Raw genomic sequence first — 21956 nt, forward strand, 5'->3', positions numbered from 1 at the left:
CTTGAGCACCCACCCACGGGACACTAGCCTTAAGAAAGACTTTCATAGACTGTTACCATCAAAACGTACATGAATAACTGCACGTAATATACCTACCGATAGAGCAGAGTCTCATCTTTTTAGTCACTTTTCATGAAAAGCCTCCAATGAGCAGCAGAGTACACAATAGAGGATAACTCAAACCTGTCAAATGTATCTCTGTACAACAACCATCAACAATGTATTAAATCCTTTAAAACTGGATGTCCAAATGTATCACAAGGGATCAAAGCTCAAAGACAGTTCATTTGTTTCAATTTACGCTCCACCACAAAGGGCAGTTTGGCTTGATCACCAAAACCTGCGGCAATAGAAGTACTAGAAAAACCTGGAATGAATGTCTTCGGACTCGGCTAAACTAGAGTTTTGGAATCCATGCTTGTAAAAAAGGTTCCCTGAGTCTATCCCCATGCACTGCTAACCATCCTCAAACCACTGGGTTACCTGCATTCGTATCGACTGGGTAAGCAGCTTCACAATATTGACGTCATATAGGAACAGGCAACCTTGTACGACGCGGGGGCCGAGAGGCGGCAGGTTTTTCCACCCGATCAATCACTTCTTCCCCAGCTGATTTCACAGATCACTTCCTCCTCTCTGGTAAAATCAGCTGCAGCCTGTCGGTTGCCTTCTGCCTCATGAAAATGAATTCCTGTGTTATCTTCGAGCGAGGGGAGCTGCAGATTGACGCACGGACCTTTTTTTAAATACAGCTTTTCCTGGAGGTTGTTTGTGTTCCCTGTCTCTGTGGCTGTGGGCTGGCTGCATGCTGAGAAGAAGCTTGTTAGCTTACTGCTGTTACGGTGTTTTAATTATACTCTGATGAGGGCTAATTCTTTGCTGAATATCTTTTAATTATATATTAAATATGTCATCACAATCCAACCTCACACAGCGTTCAATAAGAGCTTGTTTGCATACATTTTTCAAATTACTCGCAGCTTATAACGTGTAGGACTTAGAATTAAATCAGACGGGTGCTCGGAGAGCACAGACTTCTGCCAAAGCCATGCCGAAACGAAAACACAACCTCCTTCGCCGGAGCAATGCAGATTCTGAGCTTGTAGAGGTTAGGGCATTATTTTCGCCTACACAATAAACTGTTACCTCTCGACATGGTTCGTCAGTATTATTTTTTATCTTATATTGAAAAATATATCTTATATATAATTTTAAAGATTCATTTTTGGATTAATGTCTGACCAAACTGACAATATAGTTTGAGAAGCATTCAAATGAATGGCAAACTAATCACTAGTGGACAAACGCCCCTAACATGCTTTATCCCTTGTCACATATTAAATAAGTCTGCCTTAAATCTTTGAACTTACGGGGTCACATTTTCCTTAATATGCATGGAACCGGAAATTGCAAAAGCTTCGATTGACTTTGGTGTTTCAAGGAATTAATTCAGTCGCTACACCCTTTAGAGTTACTGACAGACTGTTCAGGAATATAACGAAGGTCTATTCTTGAACAAAGCTGCATCAGATTCCATAACTGAACCTTGTGCTTTAATGAGCGTAAAATATACATTAAAACAAACCTTTTGGTAAACAAAAAGGGAAACACGGGGCAGTAAGAGGTGAAAAAAGCACGCAGTATCCCTAAAGAAAAAAACATAGAGAGAGAAAACAGGGGTGTTGGCAGGTATGCCATAAAGGTTGAAGAATCTCTGCTATTCTTGGAGGTCTGTCTTCTACAACCCCCTGGAATCATCACCATTTCACTTTCATTTCTAGCCTTCCTTTGCTCATGAGAGCGCCTGGATTGACGGCTCCTGATGCCATTCACATACACATTTACCGAGACACACACACATCGCTGCATGTGCTTCTACCTTTGAGAGGACACTCATTGACACAACGCATCCACTAGCCCCTTACCCTGAACTTAACCACATCCACTAAATGCCTAACGTCAACCCTTACCTCAACCTAATTCCAACCCTAACCCTTTAAGTCTGAGGCCTTTGAAAAAGTGAGGACTGTCTAATAACGTCCTCACTCTGAAGGTCAACTCAATTTGGTGCTCACAAAGGCAGATGAACAAGTACACACACCCACCCACACACACACACACACACACACACACAGAGAGAAAGAGATTAGTGCATACCAGTGTGTGTACCAGTCATAAAAAATGCACTCGTACAGCTACATGTGCATACGTGACATAGCACCGCCACCTCTCTCGCTGTCCTTGGTGCTGAAATTCCCCGAGCCAATAACAGTGTTGTCGTTAACATGCCTATGCAGCCTTTTCAATCAGTCGAACCCAGCTCACGAGGACCTTTGAAAGAAACCCAATGTTCCCTGGGCTGAGGAGAGCGGGAGAAGACACTGGCTCGTCCTAATACACTCTCTAATTACACTCCAGATTGAATAATATAAAAAGAGTGTGAAGCGGGAATAAGATAAGGGCCTGGGGGACAGCCTATGTGTTGAATCTCAAAGCATGCGCAGCTACATCTCCTAATTTCCTCATAATTACATCTGTCGCCCGCTTTCAGGCTTGTATGCCAATGCATTGACATGCATGGGGACCAGTGATGAATACTGGTTATGCCAGAGTGAATGGGGAAATAGTGTCACGGCTGCCAATTAAAATAAAGGACAAGAGTGAGCGAAGCACCTTGTTTCACCATTTCTCTGTATCTCCACTGTCTCACTCCATCACTGTTAATAATTGATCAAAGTTTGCACTCTCGGCTTTGATATATCCATGGCAACGGCCTGTGCGGAGAGTGTGTCTGCACGTACTGCATGTGCGTGTGTGTGTACGCGTCTGTCCGTGTGTGTGTGTGTGTGTGTGTGTGTGTGTGTAGATCTCAGAAGGCTGTAAATAGTCTGATGCTGTCGCCAGAATAGCCAGAGAAACAAGCCGTTCTGCTACCACGGGGTATCTGCATCCATTAAAGGGACAGGCTGGGATTAAGTGTTGAGCTTCATGAATGTTGTATGATGTTGAACAAGCTGAGGACATCGCTTGATACTCCCAAATCGAATGGTCACGGTGTGGGAATGTGTGTTGAGGCACCTGTCTACCCAATTCAAGTCAAACTTGAACGCGTGCCGCTTTCTCAACGCTGCTGTTTACGAGCTGTTAAGACTTGAAAGACGCGATAACAAAAAAGTTCGGCATCGTGATGAATTCGGGTCAAGAGACTCTGCTGCGTAATTACACTTCTCCGGCTTTGATCTTGAGATGCAAACAAAGGGCCAGTTACACCCTTGTCTTAATCTCCCAGTCAAACAAAAGAGCTATTCGAGATTCGCTCTCTGACCAAACAAGAATGAGGCGTGAGCCGTCATAACTGCATGTAAATATCGCAGCTAATTAATCCCTTTCCATATAATAGCTTTTCAACCTCTCTGAGAGTAAGATCCTCATTACTATTCCAGCCAGGTGAGACATGTTTGCAATGAGAAGGTAAAAAAGAAACACTCATTCCAAACACACTGTACCCTGAGCGAGAGCAATAAATTCTCTCCTGGACTAAATTCAAGGAATTAGCAGCGTTGCTCAGACAATGTTCTACCAGCTTCTTTGAGCTGTTATATTCGGCGGATCTGCATCTATTTATCGAGCCGGAGGCGCCAGTGACTCCTGAAGCACGAGGAGTGATGTTTTCCCCCAATCCCTATGAAATGTGCTCATGCCACTGCTTTATCTTTATGTTTATATACGGCAGCTGCATCTGCAGCTGCCCGCTTCACTACACTTGTAATCAGAGGATGCACGCACACGTCTGATCCGTTTAGCATTTGATTGCAAAGCACAAGGTGTATGCGTGACACATTGGGAATAAGCATGCACTGCATACATCCAGCATATGAATTTGCACACATATTTTCACAGAGCTGAAATCTTATTTGTTTCTGTGGTTTGCTTCAAGAGTAACTGTGTTGCCATGCCAACTCTCTCTCCCTCTCTCGCTCTCTCACACACTCACACACACACACACATATTCGCTCTCCCCCTGCTATTCTGTTTAACAGGATTCCAATGCAGAGCCTTGTACACCAATCAGAATAAAGCTCGTAGCTAATTTCTAACCAGTCCCAGTACAGTTAACTGTTTGGTGCCCCGGCCGCTCTCCAGGCATCTGTCCTGCAGCATGATTGATAATAACCCAACAGAGGGGATATCCAGTAATCCAGTAATTGTTTTCCTGCATCTCCACTCATCCCGCTGATGAGAAAAATGGTTTTCTTTTGGAGGAACAACTTTCAGAATAGCAATTAGGACAGGTAGCAACAAGGCGTAAATAGCAAGAGCATTTTAGTTCTTTTTACAGAGATAAATAATGTGCTTTTTTAATTAAAGTCTATGTCAGTGTAGTGGGTGGTAATCTGGGGCAGCCAGGGGAAATGAAACCAGTCAGGGGGCGGATATTGGATTTATAGTCGTTGATATTGTTGACATTTTAAAATACCACCGTGATTAATGATTGATGAGCAACAAGCAGGAGGTGTGTTTGTTCATTTAACACCAACATTGCACGGGAGCCCCCTTTGTGAGGCAGAGTGGAGACTTGAGGGTTACTTATCAGCGGGGTGACCTTTTAATGAAAGCTCCTCTTTGAGATCTGTGACTTGGGAAAAGGCAGGTGTTCCTAAACTCGCAGCCCTGCCCTGTTGATTTTGGCAAAGTGACATTGAATATACCTGCCACGATCCTAAAAATAGAAACCAAGGTGGAAAATATAATTAGCTCCATGAAGTTAGGAAACATTGTTCCATTGCAAGAGGAAGCATCAAAATGAAACACATCACAAACAGTGGTGACAGATGACTTTCGGCACACTTAAAATGACACAAGAGAGTCAGTTGCTCCTCGTGATAATTTGAGAGCGCGCACCTCCTCTGACTCCGCATCCACATGCACTCACCATGCTGTCGTAGTGGATGAGCTCCAGCTCGTAGTCGGGCAGGATGTCGCTCCTGTTGTTCACCAGATCCAGGGCCATCTGAGCGGAGGGCATGCACGCCTGGCCGCCGGGCCAGCCTCCGCTCATGGGGAACAGCGCTCCGATGTACAGCTTCTTCTTGCCTGCGGATGGCCGAGGCCAGAAGAGGAGAAGTGCGGTGAGAGACACCCGGAGGAGGAACGTCGCTTGGCCGCGGGCCGCGCGAGTTACCCGCGGAGGACTTCTGCAGACCACCGGCATGGTTCAAGGTGAGCTGAACTGGAGCAGGTTCCCTCCCGGTGATGCAGCGCGAGCCAGGCGCGGGTCAAAGCCTATTTTTAATTTTTTTTTTGCAACTAAAACGTAAGTGAGCTCAACACGTGTCCGGCTCCTTTAAACTGGACCGAGTTTGCTATTTACTTTTAATTGCGAGTGTTTAGCGAATCGAGTAAATACTTGAGTCGGCGTATAATTTAGCATAATGCATGGTTAATTGTACATAGCATGCTGGATTTTTTTTGGGGGGGGGGGGGACGAAGTCAAACACAGTTCAGACTCGGAGCGATCATGTGAGGACGCTGCTGCTCGCCTCGAGATGCTCGGCAGTCAAGTTTCAATCCTGCAATCCGAGCCATATCTCCGCGACTGAACTAACGCATCGCTTTCTGCTTGCAATCGATGATGAATATTGGTTTACGCTCCAAAAGAAAGAAAATAGGACGCGCGAATTAGGATTGGGAGCTGCAGCTAGAAAAAACCCAACAACAACAACAACAACCGGAGAGTGAACTGAGAGCTGAAGCAGCAGAAAACAGCAGGCAGCATCTCTCCCCCCTTTAACGCAGCCGTATTCCAACAGATGAGACGATTTGCCGCGGAAAAGCAGGCGCGCCTGAGCTCTGCGTCTGATCCACTGCAGCACCGGCAGGCTGAGAGTGTGTGTGTGTGTGTTTGTGTGAGAGAGAGACAGAGACAGAGACAGAGAGAGAGAGAGAGAGAGAGAGAGAGAGAGAGAGAGAGAGAGAGAGAGAGAGAGAGAGAGAGAGAGAGAGAGAGAGAGAGAGAGAGAGAGAGAGAGAGAGAGAGAGATGAGTGGTTAGGAGGACAGGGCTCTGGGCAAAATCTCCTCAATGGTTTTATAATGAGTTACACGCTGTGCTTAACTTAAAACAGTGCATCTATTCCACCGGAGTCCCACACGACCTCTTTTTTTAGTTTTTTTGGTCACATTTGGCTCCTTTTACTCCCACCACTTGCTGCAGCTGCCAATTGGCTCACGCTGCAGGCTAGCGGGTCCATAACCAATTTATGATCAATGCATCATCAGCTCCAGGAGGCCAAATGTGACGTCACCAGAGAGTCGGATTCGTTTATGCCAAGTGCGCATGGATTTGGTTCTTTTGCAGTCTCGGTAGGACTTGGGCGATATGGTGAAAAGCAATGTCTTGTATTGATTAATCAAAGCAGTGTCAGCAGTGATGTAGTGCATGCAACAACCATCTTAGCAAGTTGCTAATTAGCAATAAACATGAGTACAGCTGAGGCTTATGAGAATGTCGGTCTGTGGTCATAAACCAAAGCATTGGACACATTCACATTTTAATTAACAGGGGAAGTTAAATAATAATTAAAACAAATCTTTGTAATTCATCCTGAGGGGGACTTGAATGTGGGAACCAAATGCCATGGCAATCCAGCCATAAAGAAAAGTCAGGGGATCTCCAAAGTAAGGAGGATTTATCCTCTGGGGAGCATGAATGCATGTATAGAATTGTATGCCAATCTATCAAATATTTGTTGAGATATTTCGACCTGTGATCAAAGTTGTGGACACACAGACAGACATTGCCATCCCCAGAGCTGGTGCTATCGCTAAAAAAAACGACTCTTTGAACCTGCACGATCAATAGTCACTTAAATCCTGCTGAAACAACGTTAACGCCGCTTTAACGCCGATACCTAGCTGCTGCTTGACCTGCAAATCAATGCTTACTGGTCCAGCACACACGAGCAGTGAGCAACCCGGCTCTGTAACCACCTCTGCTAATTCACAGGCCGTTTCATCTCTGCCTCCTCTCCACGGCCAAGTCCGTACAGTGCTGCAGAAGCTGCTTTGAGAAATCAGCAAGAAATGCGGCAGGCAGCATATCAGTCAGGGCTGACTTCATTCCATTTTATTTCTGGAAACAGCAATGCAGTTGGTGTAGATAAGAGAGAAAGTGGGCTCCCCCTGCACACCTGTTTGAATCCTCTGTTCACATCCAGCACAGCACATTTGTAACTCCAACACACAAAGACATGCGAGCATGCACCCACAACATCTGACACATACAACAAGTACACACAAAGTCAGGCACAATGGCCTTTACAGTTCAACATGAAGAGTCACGCGATTTAAACAGAATTGGTGACTACATTTAGGGCAGGAATTACAACATACAACCACAAATACAACAAACTAAATACTTGAAATATTGAGTGTCGCTGCTATGAGGCAATTACAAATAAATGGCTGAAACCAGACATCCCATCTATAGAAGACTGGTATGATATCATTTTTTTTATATTTATAATGGAAATAATCCCCATACATGAGGCTTCAGGAAAATACATTTGAATACATTTTGGAGAAAACACCCTTCTTTCTAAATTTGTTTTATTTATTTCACTAAATATTTTTGCTTTCGTCATCTCAAATGAAAAGCCGCACGTTCTATTTTTGTGTTCTAAAATCAGATCTTAAAAACTGAAAAGACGGACCATTCTAAGTATCTAACTAAAGACGACTGCGTGAACAGCTGCTGTAATGTGATCTTAAATAAAGGAAAACAAATTAAAGTTCAGCATTTTCCACCACAAAGAAAAAGAACGCTCCGAAAGTCATCTTCTAAAATGGATTTTTGATGTTTTTGGAGACACGTCTGCCAACTTCATTTGATTTTGATGAATCTTCAAAGGGATGCCAAAGGTTAACAGCTCGTTACCCGAGATCTTTATTTTGCAAACAATACTGTTATTTCATTTCACGCTCTGGTTTTTGTAGTCCCCGTGCAAGCGTTCTAATTGCAATGTAATATCAGTGTTAAAGTTCCCTTTTGAAAACTACTGACTGCAGCAATTGAGAAGAAGACCATTATTTCTAAATTAAAAACACTCTAGTTATGGCGATGGAGTATGACTATTATATCACCCTGGTTCATTACCCAAAGCTCATTATCTGGATATTTCCATGTAGCAGAGAGCTGTTAAGATCCAGCTGCTAACAAGGCCTCACAGGCTGAGGTGAGTGCAGTGATCATCGGCTGGCATTTGCCTTCCACTTCCACCCAGTGACCCATCCAACGCACTATCAATTATTCAGCCGTGAACTTTATATTCTTTTTTTCCCCCGGCTCCGTAATCCTACAGCCGACACATGCGAGACGCAGCGGCGTGGGAGAGTACAGTGTTAACAACCCCCGGTGGTGGCAAAATACCACATTCAGAGGAGACATTAACCGTGGCACAGCCTGGAGGGGATGCAACGGAGACACGAGTGCTGCAACATGTTGCTGAGCCGCTTTAATGAGGGGCCTCGCACTGTACGCTTGTGTGTGTCTGCAGTTTGCACATCCTTCAGGGTAATGGCCTGTTTTTCTTCCTGGCAGATGTTGTCAGAGGGGGAGCATACCGCTTTTGAATGTTCCCTTTTTGTAACAGCTGATTACACTGTCCTCCACTTGCACAGCGCTTGTTGTTCAATCTGAATCATTGTGAAAATGATTGCGATGACAAAATGTATTGAGTCAAATCAATCAGACTGTTTTAAATTGGCAAGACGCTGGCATTGTATTCAGTGAGGCTTTTTCCTTCCCACAATGCTGACCGTACGAGTCAGAGCCCGTTTCTTTGTGTAGAGGTGAGACTTTGGTCAGAGTGTTTCATAAGGCAATCTTTTTGCTTGTCTCGCTTTGCTGGTTGTGCCAGATGGGCAAGGTGAAAGCTCAGCATGTATTTACACATTGCAGCGCCAGAATTATTGGAAGAACGATTTATAGGAGCATATAAATGTTGGCCAGCATGCTATAAAAATACAGTTCATCATGCAGTAAAAAGCTGTAACTTCGATACAGCATCATCATTACATAAGTTGTCCAGCAGCAGCAGCAGCAGCAGCTCAACACACACGAGTTTCCAATACTCTGCAGCGCTTCGGTTATTAGAGTAATATATCATGCCTGGGTATCAGGGTGGAGGGGAGTTGAGAATAACAAGATCATTGTTTTCTAAGCTTCATAGCAACGTTTGGTAACCACTTTTATGCACATAGATGTGAAGAAGGAATATGTTCCGCTATATCACAGCGTTTTAGACTGAATTCATCAGCTTTAAAAATCCATTTGTTGTCACGTGCGACCGAACAGATGACTCGCATGCCAAGATTAAAGCACTGCTGAAATCCCAATGATACAGCGCATCTTTTAGAGGACGACGGCGGCCATATTTTGTCTTATTTTCAACAAATCCCATGAAAGGACAAAAACCAAACACTGAATTAATCCAGCTTTACCGCTACTAGTGGTGCTGTCTGTGTGGCCGACGGCTGATATATCTCATTGCTCTGTTTCACAAAGCTCTTACTTTGTACGGCAGCTGGATTCTATTGTTGTCAAAACTATTAAAAAAACACATCAATGAGCCTTCATGTGCTTTGATTACGATGAACAGGGGTACTGTAGTTTATTTTGAGTCAGTCCCACAGACGCTTTTCCCACAGACATTTGCTATGAACTACCAGGTGTCTTCTTTGTCAAAAAGACAAAATAAATGTAATCTCACCAACAGTGTTTAGTTTACATAAACACAATGTTTGGATCACAAATGACACATGTACTAATGCATTACTGCTTTTCAAATAACAGCTAAAATAAATATATATATATATGTATATATACTGTATATATATATATATATTTATATATGTATTTAGAACTATGCCATAATTTTTGCTTTGATGAATGTGAGTGCTTCTACATTCTAAAAAACAATCTTCCCAAAAAGATTAGACAGATTATTAAATAGAATAATATAAATATATAATACTGAGTACATATGTACATATACATACAGTATAAACAGAGTTTATTTAGTATATATAGCTTGTTTGCTGCTTTGTTTCTTTTGACTCTGGTGGTTTTGTAATACAGCACTTGGAGGAAACAGAAACTAGAAATGCAATCCTACTGCTTATACGTGCGCACACACACACACACACACACACACACACACACACACACACACACAGGGTAGAGCAGATACAGACAGGAGCAGGGTATTAACCTTTCTCCCGCTGAGGAGGCAGTAAGTGGGTGGTGATGGCACATGCGGTGGAGAGAGAGAGAGAGAGAGAGAGAGAGAGCAGACCCAGAAGGAGGTCACTATTGAGACAGAAGATGGAAATTTCGATTTGAGGAAACAGTGTTCTCTGCTGCTTTGTTAATTATGTGTTTGTCAAGTCTGTCCGTGACATTTGGAAAGTTTTTTTACCAGCAACTTCTGGGATTACTTGCCTGAAACTATACCTGAAGTTTAGTTTGTGCACAGTGTGTGTGCATGAGTAGCATGTGTGTGAGGGAACAGGTGTGTTCGTCTCATGAAACAGGTCTATGACTCATTCATCCGTGAGCGTTGTGATCCATCCAAGGATTGCAGCTCGTGTATGATTCAATATCTTGCCAATTCCTAATGTGGTGACATAACCGTGCAAGAGGGTGAGCCATCGTGCAACAGTAACACATGTATTCATCATCCTTTGCCTTGATCAGATAAAACGTCTGCACTACAGTTGATGTTTTGACTCATTATTTTTCCGGGAAAAGCTGCCGGGGCGCATACGGTCATTTTCAGAAACGACCTGTTGCAAACTGCAGGTTCTAAGAGCGCCGTGTGTCGGACTGGGGTTCGTGAGCAGAATATTCCACACCTGATTTTATTCAGGTGACAAACTCACAGCTAACCTTCTTCATTTTCAAAATCCCACCTTTCTCTAACTCTAGAGAGCAGGGGCGTGTGTTTCAAGAGCGATTAGCATCAAACTAATATGCAATTTTCATTAAAACTTTGAAATTAAATTTAACGAAAGACATAAGGGGGTTTAGTGATGAGATGAGTTGAAAATGCTACCTCGCTAAAGATGCTCCTGAGCAGATTATATCGTCTTAATCTTCTCTCTCTGTGCTTTTGATCCATAAAAGAAGGATTTGCTCAACACTCAGGGGTAGAAACATGTTCCTCGTCTTCCTTGGCAGGTGGGGGAGCTGATGGGAACGCTGTCAGATAAAAATGTATGTGCTCTAATATTAGATATGAAAAGTAATTTATTTAACTGAGTGTACAACTTCAATGATCTTGTTTCTCAAGGCAGAAAAAAAATCATTTTAATTGGACAAGCTGTTCATAGAAGAAGTTTCTTTTCCCCTGTGAAGTCGGATTTTATGTCAGCGCTTTAGGCTGCTGCTGCCCTCTTGTGGCTAGAGCACACATTGCATCTGCAGCACAGTATTGTAATGCCTGACGTTTCACTAAAAGATCAAAGATCTCTGAGCACAGTTACGTTCAGGTACATTACCATTAGCTACACAAACAGAACGGTTGTGTGTTCTGGGTGAGACATTGCATGTCTTATTCATAATGATTATATTTTAAGGGATACACATTTCAGTAAAATGTGCTTCATTTCTGATTTTTATTTTTTGCATGAAAACTTGTTTTGTATTTGTGCATAGTAAATGTACAAATGTTTAATGTTTTAGTGACACATAAGTCCATGCTGGCTGGACACACACCACACAACAATACACACAACTAATGAACTATTGCATTGTAGTAAAACTTGGTTACCATGGACATGACAATAAGAAAGAAAGATTCCTATACCTGTGTAGTTTCTGTCATCTTTGGCCGGCAAACACACAAAACATTTAACAAGAAGGAAAAGATCATTGTACATTCAATTTGATGGGAGATCCTGATATATTTTAATTGAATTATTCACCTCAATGTATAATTTGTAAAAAAATAAATAAAATTGGTGCAGTAAAGCAAAAAGAAGAAAAATCGAATTATTCCCTCCACTAGATGGCAGTAACACATCATTGTAGTTGTCTTGAGCACTGGATGCTGAGCAGTACTTTCCTGTGGTAGATATTATGTAATCCTACGTTTACAGGAACACCACAAAACAATATAGTACATTCAAATCTATAGTTACATTTAGTGTCGGTACCACAGACAATCTCAAAGCAACAACATAGAAGAAATAAACAATCAGAGTACACGAGAGAATTCTAGAGCATCTTCTAAAACTATTACGTAATAAGTCACCTACTCCTCAGTTGCCCAGTCCTACTGTGCTGATAGTTCCCTCTCTCATCTCTTTTAATGCAACCATTCCCATAGCAACTTTAGTTGGTTGCCATGCCAACTCCTCTGATGATGACCAGTTGGCAATCTCATATCTTTCAGTGAATCCTCATTTATTTGTACTAATTTTGGACAAATCTTTCCAGACCTGCCAACTGTCGTAAGCGAGGAACGAACGCTCTCGGGTGTCGATGATATCACAAATATCCGCTCGCACTCTCGTTGTGTGTGTTCATTGCGTGTTTATCCAGTGTACACATAGTTTAATGTGTGGGACATCAGGTGTTCTGTTCACCATTGTGTTTTTTTTTACCTGCCTGTGCCAACCGTATGAACTACCCTCTCGTGGATTACGCTCTGATTGGTTGGATCATTTATTGCCTAGCAACCGGGCTTCGCCATTGGGAGAGCAGGTGTTTGTAATTATCCGTCATCTTTAAAACCTCGCGTTCCCATTTCTGTGAGGCAGGGCTGCACAAGTGAGCCATCTCTGTGTAATGAAGGGGATGTCGTCTGTTTATTTGAATACAAGGAACGATTCTGCCAATAAAGGATCAGTTAGGGATTTAAATACATGAATCGATTTTCACTTTAAAATGTCAGAATGGCTATAATATTTAGCAAAGGCCAAGGTAATGACATTAAATCGCTTGTTTTATTTCATTAACTCAAAAACATTCACTTCAGTTTCATATACGACAAAGAAAAGCGTCTAGTCGTCACATTTGAGAATCTGGAACCAGAGAATGATTGGCTTTTTTTGGGGCGGAAAATCGACTTACACAATTAATTGACGATCAAAATAGTTCCAGATTACTTGACAGTCTATGAATCGATCGCTTCAGCTCTAAAAGTGACTGTAAATCTTTAAAAAATGTATCCTTTTCTTAATCTTTTCTTCAGTGGTAAACAAAAAAGGTTTCCCACAATGCAAAGAATCACCCATACCAATTTCAGATTTATTTGTTTCTGCTTGATTGATATTGAGAATTTATATCAGAAGCATTGATACAAAGTTGGTCCCTGTGGTTAAAATGTCCGCTGACTGTTTCTCTGGCTGCAGCGGTAATGTAGACGTCTTTAAGCACCGTCTGTGTTGTCATTTAGCCTGCAGACCCTTACTGAGTCTCCCCCGAGACAAGGCGTCCCACCACACCACATCATTGTCTTAAATCCACTGTAATTGGAAGCTTAATGTAAAATCTCATTTCATCACACTGGCTTAGATACTCACAGAGGCAGGTGGGTTTGGGCGCGTCCCACTTTCCCAGTTTAGTGCAATGGCTGACGTTTCTGCCCTCCAGGATGAAGCCGGCGTGGCAGCTGTAATGGAGCACCGTCCCCTCCACTGGCTGACCGGGGGGCTTCACCGTCACCCGGCCGTTCTCCAGGGAGGTCCACACCCGCGGGCACAGCAGCACTGGGAACCAGAAGAACCACAAACAAGAGGGAGGCCGAGACACGGGGAGTTATAGAAAGGTTTTTATCAGAGCTGCTGCCCGCTGCGTCTGGAAACAGGGTTGATGAGAGGAATTAAACTGGAGGAAAAAGTTGATCAAAAACATTGAGTTGAAAGACACTAAGACGCTAGAGATGAGGCAATCGTTGTAATGTGTTTCAACACTTTTATTTGTCCATTATTTATATTAAATTGGTGATAAAATGTAATTTTGTCAAATGAAAACCCAAAGGGCCAACTGAAAGATGGAAAACGTACTAACCTACTGCATACATACTCAACGAGTATACACACTGCTCACTAAAACACCCACTAAGTATGCCATTACCAGCAGACTGTTCTCCCTGAAGTAAGCAATACGAACTCTCTGCATCACATAACTGTATCGATCACCACATTACCGGTCCGAGCTGATGTTGAATGGAAATTGTTGATCACAAATGTAAATGATCTCTTCCACACAATTTAATATTTCCCAGTGTTATTTCAAGGCAAAGTGAAATGATTAAATATCTTAGTGTTAGAAAAGGTTTTCGACAGTACATCATACATGTCAGCTCTCAGGTTTTTCCCTCTTAACTGCCTCGCAGTTCGCCATGACAGCATGAAGAGCTGCTGCAGTGCATTCACATTCTTGCTAATCTAGTGGGCCTTTACATCCAGGCGTGCCTCCTGTTCTCACACTCCACTTACTATGCAGTCCGAACTCACAACACACTCAATTGTATGCCATATTTAAATTTTACGTCATACTTAGCATGCATCGTATGTTCGCCTGTGATTTCTAACAGAGCCCCAGTGTACACAATATGTCTACGCTGTCTAATGGTGTACGCACAGAGTCAGGGGGAGCTTGTTCATCTGTTAGAAAAATCCGCTGCAGGTCAGAGAACACTCTTGGAATAGTCTGCCTTCTCTCCCAGGCCTGGCAAATACACTCAGCTAAAAAAACAACGGTTCATTTCCTGAAGCACAACTCCAACTGTGTCATCCAGCCAAAAGAAATCAACATAAATGCAGGTAATCGTACGAAAGTAGTTAAATGCTAATGACACAGTGACAATGCTAACAAGCTGAGTGACGCTCACAGGGCATGTTGACCGATTTAGTTTCAGTGTGTCGTCAGCATGATAACATTTTCTAATAAGCACTAAACGTGAAGTACTGAGGTTACGTAGACGATTAGCACCGTTAGTCACAAACTCCAGCCTCGTGACAAAATAAGGTAAAAATGTTTTGCCAACATCTGAGACTGAGGAGATTACTTCCGCCTCTTGAGCAGCTTTGCCTCTGAGAAGTCGTTCATGTGTTAAAGTTCTATTTTCAGGTGCTCCTGCATGCATCTGGACATTTTCCTCCTCGTGCGTTTAATACAACACAGACACAATATGAATATGTTTAGACCTGTAAGAAAGGTCTCAGTCCACATTTGTGATGTTCGCTCGCAGCCTCCATTTCTCTCGGTTTGTTTTTTTGTATGACCCAGCTCTCGAATATAATTTGTTTACCTGCCGAGTTTGTTGAATCTTGCTTCCAGCATGTGAGCACATAATACAACTTCAATCTGCACATTGCAGCTTGTGCTCTTACATAAGCCAGAGAAAACAAAAAGCCTGCTTTCGAGAATGTACTCTTGGGGGGAAAAAACTATTTCACTGATGTTGAATGTGAACTGAAAGAACAAAAACAGGAGCTATTACAGGGATTTGATTAGATCTCTGGCCTTATTCTCAGTATTTGCAGAGGAACTGTGTGATATGAGCCGAAATTACATTCAGGCCTCAACGTCCAATAGGAAACTGTTGGTTTGCACGAACGCTAGCTGCATTATTCTTTAAACATAATGAGCACTCCAAATCAATACCCAGCAAGTTTCAGCCCAAACTATTCTCGATTGGGGTATCACGGATAAATTCATATTGACATGTGTTCATTTAGCCCTTCATCAGGCACACATACCTCAGAGTAAACACTAAAAAACTACTCAGCAGGAAATATCAAAATATCAAACCTATTCATCAGAATTCATCATGACAAAGTATGTTTACAAGCTCTGGTTGGTGGCATGTCAGCGACACAGCAAGAGAAACAATTTCACTGAATTAATTTGTGGCCATTCAACCAAAATGTGTGACAAAATAATCCCACCTCAACGGTCCGTTTACCACATCTCATGGTGTGAGATGTGTGTTGAAAGCTCCAAATAAAGCTGGTTAGTGGACCTTTGAGTTGAGATTATTTTGTCACACATATAGTGATCTAGATCATGAATGAAGTTAATTCATTCCATGTAAGGGACCTATCCATAACAGCCAAAATTGACGTATTGAAATGAAAAAAAAAAATTTAAAAATGAATTTAAAAAATGACCGCCTCGTGGTTGTTTGCCTCTACCAACCAGTCAAGTTCCAGTTTACATCCACGTATGTTCAAAATGTCATCACGTTTGTGTGAAACTGTCATAATTAGCATATCAATTCTATCAAAATTTCATATCAAATACGGACGGACAACCCAAAACATAATGCCTCCAGCATAACAACTAACAAGTGGTGCATAAGGGAACGGGTTTGTAGTTCGCCAAAAGGCATGAGGGAGACTCCACACGTGTTTTCTTGTATTTTTCTTTAACCCATTTTGTCTTTTTTAGCGGAGGACAGTGGATCTTTAGGGGGAGATAGCAGGTCAGCAGTACATGCCACATAGAAGTGGTGCACATCATCTGAAAGCTGGGAACCTGAAGATACAGTTGAGATGCAGTTCAGCACAGTGTGTCAAGTTGTTCTGATCAAAAATCATTACCGTAGTTAAATTCATTCATTAAAACAAATTGTGAAGGTGTATAAGTATGAGCATTATGAAGTGTATGATGGCCATTGCTATGCTTTCTTCTGTCTCAGTTGTTGCAGCAATTTATGGGTATTTGGGTTGACCCCATTTATCAAGCAAATTTGGGGGTTAAATTCGCCAATTTTTATTTGCCACTCGATTATTGATTTTTAAAAAAAGATTAAAATACCACATAAAGACACCAGGACCTTGAGGAACACATATGAATAGCTACTGTATGCTGTGATTTGGTTTGAAACACTTTTGACATCTGGAGAATCCTGTGAGAATAGCATTTTCCGGCAATTGAATGGCTAGCACATCTGAACTGGACATTATTCAGAAACCCCCTTATTGTCAGTATATAAAGGAAAGCCACAGATATTATCACATTTTATACAGTGACGTAAAGTTAAAAATGAAAAAGCGCCGCTGTGGGGACTAACATCATCGTACATGAACACAATTGAGCTGATTGAATCCACAAGTCAGCTTTCCAGTCATCCCTGATCCTGGCAATTCCAAAATCTGCGGGTCTCTGAGGTTAAACATCAGCTTTTATTTACTCCATAAAGCCCAGCTCTACAACATCAACAGCAACTATTTAAAGCACTGTAATATACAGTATATTCATCAAATATTCTGTTTAGCTGAGCTGACACAACTTTATTGTTTTGATTCACTCTCATTTTGCTGTTATTGGTTGCAGCTGTTTTCATCAAAAGCTCTAAAAAAACACCGTAAACGATCTGTTCAGTACCAAACAGCAGACAGACAGCAGCTGAAAGAGCCAGATACCTCCCTCAGGAGATATAGGAGACCAAACACCGAGCTGAAACAGAGTGAATGTTGGACTTACCCGGTACATTGCATTAGACCTAATTTACTGTCCATTGAAATGACTCCAACCTCAGTCCTCTAAAACAGCAGTGAGCACGTTCCCTCTGTGTTTATGGGCTTTTATTTTGTTGTAACTTCATTTGGTGCTGAGTCAGAACACGTAAGAAGTCATTTAAACAAGAATTGTTTTGAAAAGAGACGAGATGAGGAAGAGCGGAGGGATTAAAGGGGGATGAAACACATGACAAAGAAAGGACTTACAGCATCTGCTGTGCAGCGTCATGTCCGTCCATGTGCCGTTGGGTAAGCACTTCCTGACCTTGGGTCCCACGATCTCTCGGTTTCCTCTGCAGATGTATTCTATCTCATAATCTACGGGGAGGATCTGCACACTGCGGATCTGTAAGGGAAACACGAACAGAGAGCGATTGGGAGAAGAAGGGACCGTGATTAAAGCATGATTGATGCTCTCTTTTACCAGTTTTTCCTCATTCACTCAGGGTCCCTCTTCAGTCTGCCTCAATGGAATAGACTCTGACGCCATATGGCTGCGGCAATAAAGTTTTACTAGGAAGAACACTTTATGGCAATATAGTCTGAATTGATGGGCTGTCACATTTTGAATTACAGCTTGCGGCGGTGCACACACATAGAGTAAAATATGTTGATTTAACGAACTAACCCATCTCTGTGTTCCGCATGCCTATATCAAAAAGTAATAAAAGTTTAGATGTAATGGTGATTTAGTTCGGCCCTTCTTTAGAAATGATGGGTTACTCGTATGCATGCAACCACAACAGGATAAAGTTTGTTTCCCCCTAGTGAGGCAGCTCAGCCAAGCAGGACAAATGGGCTGTTATGGGGGGCCAACTTAAGCCTTGTGCACGTCATTGTGTGCATACGTCCAGAGCGCTGCAATTAGATTTCAATCGTTTGACTGGCTCAGCTTCAACACTTTGAAACTGCACCAATCCCTCGCCCTCTGTTTTCAGTTTTGCTGCAGAACAGAATTCATCACAATCTTGTGAGCTTTGTCGTCTCTCTCCACTCAAGAATGAATTGTTACTTCAGCTGAATGTTTGAGCTTGCACAGCGTCTGTTTGCACATGTATCTGCTGAAGAAGGAGAGTTTATCTGTGCTCTCCTCAACCCTCAGTTTAACACATGGACATAGGAGCATGCCCTTTGCCACATCGCAACTAATTTGGAAGCCTATCATTGTCCGTTATGCAACTCACGCAGTTGTGATGTGGAAACTTGAAACCCTCCAGTGCACATGCACTGAGAGCAGTTATTATTAAAAGCAGAGTATTTTGTATATGTCTTAAAAAATGTCTGGAGGGGATCTTTAGACAAACAGTAATGCATTCTATATCAAACTAAATGGCAAAAAAGCAAGTTGCACAATATATGTTCGTTGCTTTGTTTGTTGTAATTTACAACTCATTTTCAGATGAGCAGAGTATTAAGGGAGAACTAGAGGCATTTATTATTTCATCCGATTAAACCGGCTGTATGCATTTGTTATTTTAAATCCATAAAGTCAGGGGATTTGTTTTAATCTTACTCACCTGCCACTGGGTCAGTCAGTAGAAGTCAAGCATTTTAAATTGTAATGGAGATCCCAAAGTTTCCAAGGACATATCAGGCTACATATGGCAGAAATTTGTGTAAATCGGCATATTTAGTGCACAGACTTGAGATTGGTATCAATCTTCTCGTCTCAGAAATAAAGAAAATATCTGTATTTCCCCAAAATACATCTAAGTATTCCTTTTTTAAGCGCAATAATGCAACTTACTTTTGACTTATGGTGTACGAATAATGTCAGCTGATATCATGACATCTTAAAATATTATTCTTGGACATTGTTACATCCTTAGTCAATGTTATTATATCGCTAGCTAAAATATCCTTCATCATATGGAGTAATAATCACCAGCTAATTTGTGTTGTTATGGTCGCACATTTTTATTTCCTCAGGCTGTCATCTTCGATGTTCAATTAAATTCGGAAGAAATTACATCACAGTGAGTATTAGCTGCTTATTACTTCCAATTCTGCGTTATGTATTTTTGAAAATCTTCCAAGCCAGCTGTGGTTTAACATGCTTGATTTGACAGGTGGGGCTGTGTGATTTACATTCAGAGCAGTAATTCTCTGTACCTGTTCTTGTGTCAGGCCTCTGTAGCGGATCCCCCCATCCCTGGGAGGCCGGATGATAGCGCAGCCTGAAAAAAACAAAAGAAAGAGGAAGAGCAATCAAGGACAAGAAGAGCAGAGAGGGAGAGCTCTTTCTCCAGATAATGTAGAAACATTTCAGCAACACGACATACTGTCAATTTAACTGATGCCTTCCTCCCTGCAAAAATGACAGCGCTTCATTCGGGTCACTTAACAATCTCTGCGGAGTTACTTCTGTCCACACATGCAGATCCACACACATATTCAGGCACAAACACACACAAATTACCTCCAGTTGATGAATTATGTATGGGCACAACGAGAGATGGAAGAGCATAGAGAATAATCAGGAACAATAGTCGAGCCATCTCTGGATCTGAAAGAGAAGGAAGAGAGAGGATTTTTTTAAAGTGTGTCGAGGAAATTGAGGCTTTTTCGAAGAACGACAGAAGAAGAATTGGGAGCCAAAGAGAAAAGGGTTACTGAGAAAACCACTTATATTACTGCAACACTCTCAGTCGGTCCACTGCTGACTGTCCTTCTGAAAAAGGGATGCATCAACTCTTTGGCACACACGCTCCCTTTTCAACCTGCCTGACTGTGCACAGAGAGGACGAGCTGCAAGATGAGTCCACTTTTCTCTCCCTGCCTCAGTTTGTATTTACAGTGCGGACAGGCAGTTGATAGCCAGCTTGGCTTCCTTTCAAAAGCCCAGTATACGAAGCTTCGTCTCAGGTTTTGATGGTACGGATTTTTGCAAAGCGGCTGCCCGCAGAAACATTTCACGCCAAGGCACACGCAATGGATTTCTGAGTTTTCTTCAGTTCAGGGTAGAAAAGTATCTGGAAAAGCTCGCAGACTGTAGAAAAGGTGCTGATATGTGTGTTGACAGAATTTAAAGGCACAACGACCCGCCACACCCAGGCACTCCTACATGCCAACATTGTCCGACTGGACAGTTTAAAAAATAATAAAAAAGGGTTGATGCAGCAGAACCACCGATTTTTTTTAAAATTCCAAGCATTCCTCTTCCTTGTCAAAACATTGGGCCTACATTACCCACAGTGCAACTTGACTGTTGACATGACTTGAGGTAATTCATCTTCTTCACACAGCTCAAAAGGCATTATGCAGTGTTTTGTACATATGCAGTAGTGCTCCCCAAGATCTGTAAACAGACTTTGATAATCAAATCAACAAACAGTATCTGTAAAATCAACAAATAACAAAGTGGAAATATCCTCCCAATGAAAACCAAACTCAATGACTCTGTTTGCTTTACAAAGATGGCTAAATGGCAGGCCACTTGGTCACCACCAAGTGTGAGTGTGATACGCTAACTAGCAAAAAGTCAAAAGACCCTCGAGTCCCGTGAGCCACAGCGCCTGGAGCGCTGGCAGGCAGGGGAACACACATAGCACCGCTGTATCAATGATAAACACACTATAGCTGCTCATTTTGCAGCTTCGAATAATAAATGTTGCTTTATGAGCAAACACATAAACACATCCATGCACTCTCACACTCAACACGGCAGCAAGAGGGTGGAGGGTGTGTGTGTGTGTGTGTGTGTGTGTGTGTGTGTGTGTGTGTGTGTGTGTGTGTGTGTGTGTGTGTGTGTGTGTGTGTGTGTGGGTGGGTAGGTGTGTGTGGGTAGGGGGGCATAACAAAGCAAAGCATCACAGTGAGGGAGACAGATGGCAGCGAGGCTTGCTTGTGGAAGACAGACAAACTCTGCTGGATACTTCATTAGCATTATCCAGTGTATTTTTAGAGTTCACTGACAAGACGCATGCAGGAGGTAGACACCACCAGAGAGTGTGTATTATCCGTGCGTGTGTGTGTGTGTGTGTGTTGGCAGTTTACAGTGTGGGCTTTTGTCCTGTGAGGGATGGAGGGGAGGCAGTAAAGAGAAAAGGGGGGGGGGGTGGAAGGACAGCCCAGCATGGAGTCATTAATATCAGCGATCACACACTGAGCCGGATAAAAGCAAACTATGAGAGTGTAGCGCGGATGAAGCAGCCTATCCAGCATAAAGCCAGCTAACTCCAACGGCGACGTGTCTGCAGCGGCACTGAGCAGACGGGGAGGGGGGGTGGGGTGGTGGGCTGTGGGGGGGCAGTCGACTAGCCTCAAGCTTTAAATGCAATTAAGACTTCAGCACCACGGACAGCGCCTTCACTGCTCCAAAACACTGCAGCCCCGCGAAACACCGCGTTGCAACAAAAAAACACCTCTAGCCCATCATCCACATCCAGCTCTAATGTTGCACAGGCACTGCCTACTTCCGTG

The 21956-nt window shown here is 42.5% G+C and overlaps 1 protein-coding gene across 2 annotated transcripts in view; it reads right to left on the reverse strand.

Moving 5' to 3' along the window:
- Window positions 1-20032, reverse strand: part of gabbr1a (gamma-aminobutyric acid (GABA) B receptor, 1a) — a gene marked incomplete at both ends in the record, with an annotated part of 53467 nt that extends 33435 nt beyond the window's left edge. The window contains 6 exons of one of the 2 annotated variants that reach the window (XM_079275111.1): window positions 4934-5094; window positions 11867-11884; window positions 13587-13772; window positions 17742-17880; window positions 19647-19711; window positions 19954-20032. In XM_079275111.1, the coding sequence (XP_079131237.1) occupies window positions 4934-5094; window positions 11867-11884; window positions 13587-13772; window positions 17742-17880; window positions 19647-19711; window positions 19954-20032 (648 nt within the window). Of the gene's footprint in view, window positions 1-4933; window positions 5095-11866; window positions 11885-13568; window positions 13773-17741; window positions 17881-19646; window positions 19712-19953 lie in introns of both variants that reach the window. The other variant, XM_079275110.1, reaches the window with a different exon arrangement.
- Window positions 20033-21956: the final 1924 nt, after the last annotated feature.

Source organism: Melanostigma gelatinosum (genome assembly GCF_949748355.1).
Source record: "Melanostigma gelatinosum genome assembly, chromosome: 9".
Taxonomy (NCBI): domain Eukaryota; kingdom Metazoa; phylum Chordata; class Actinopteri; order Perciformes; family Zoarcidae; genus Melanostigma; species Melanostigma gelatinosum.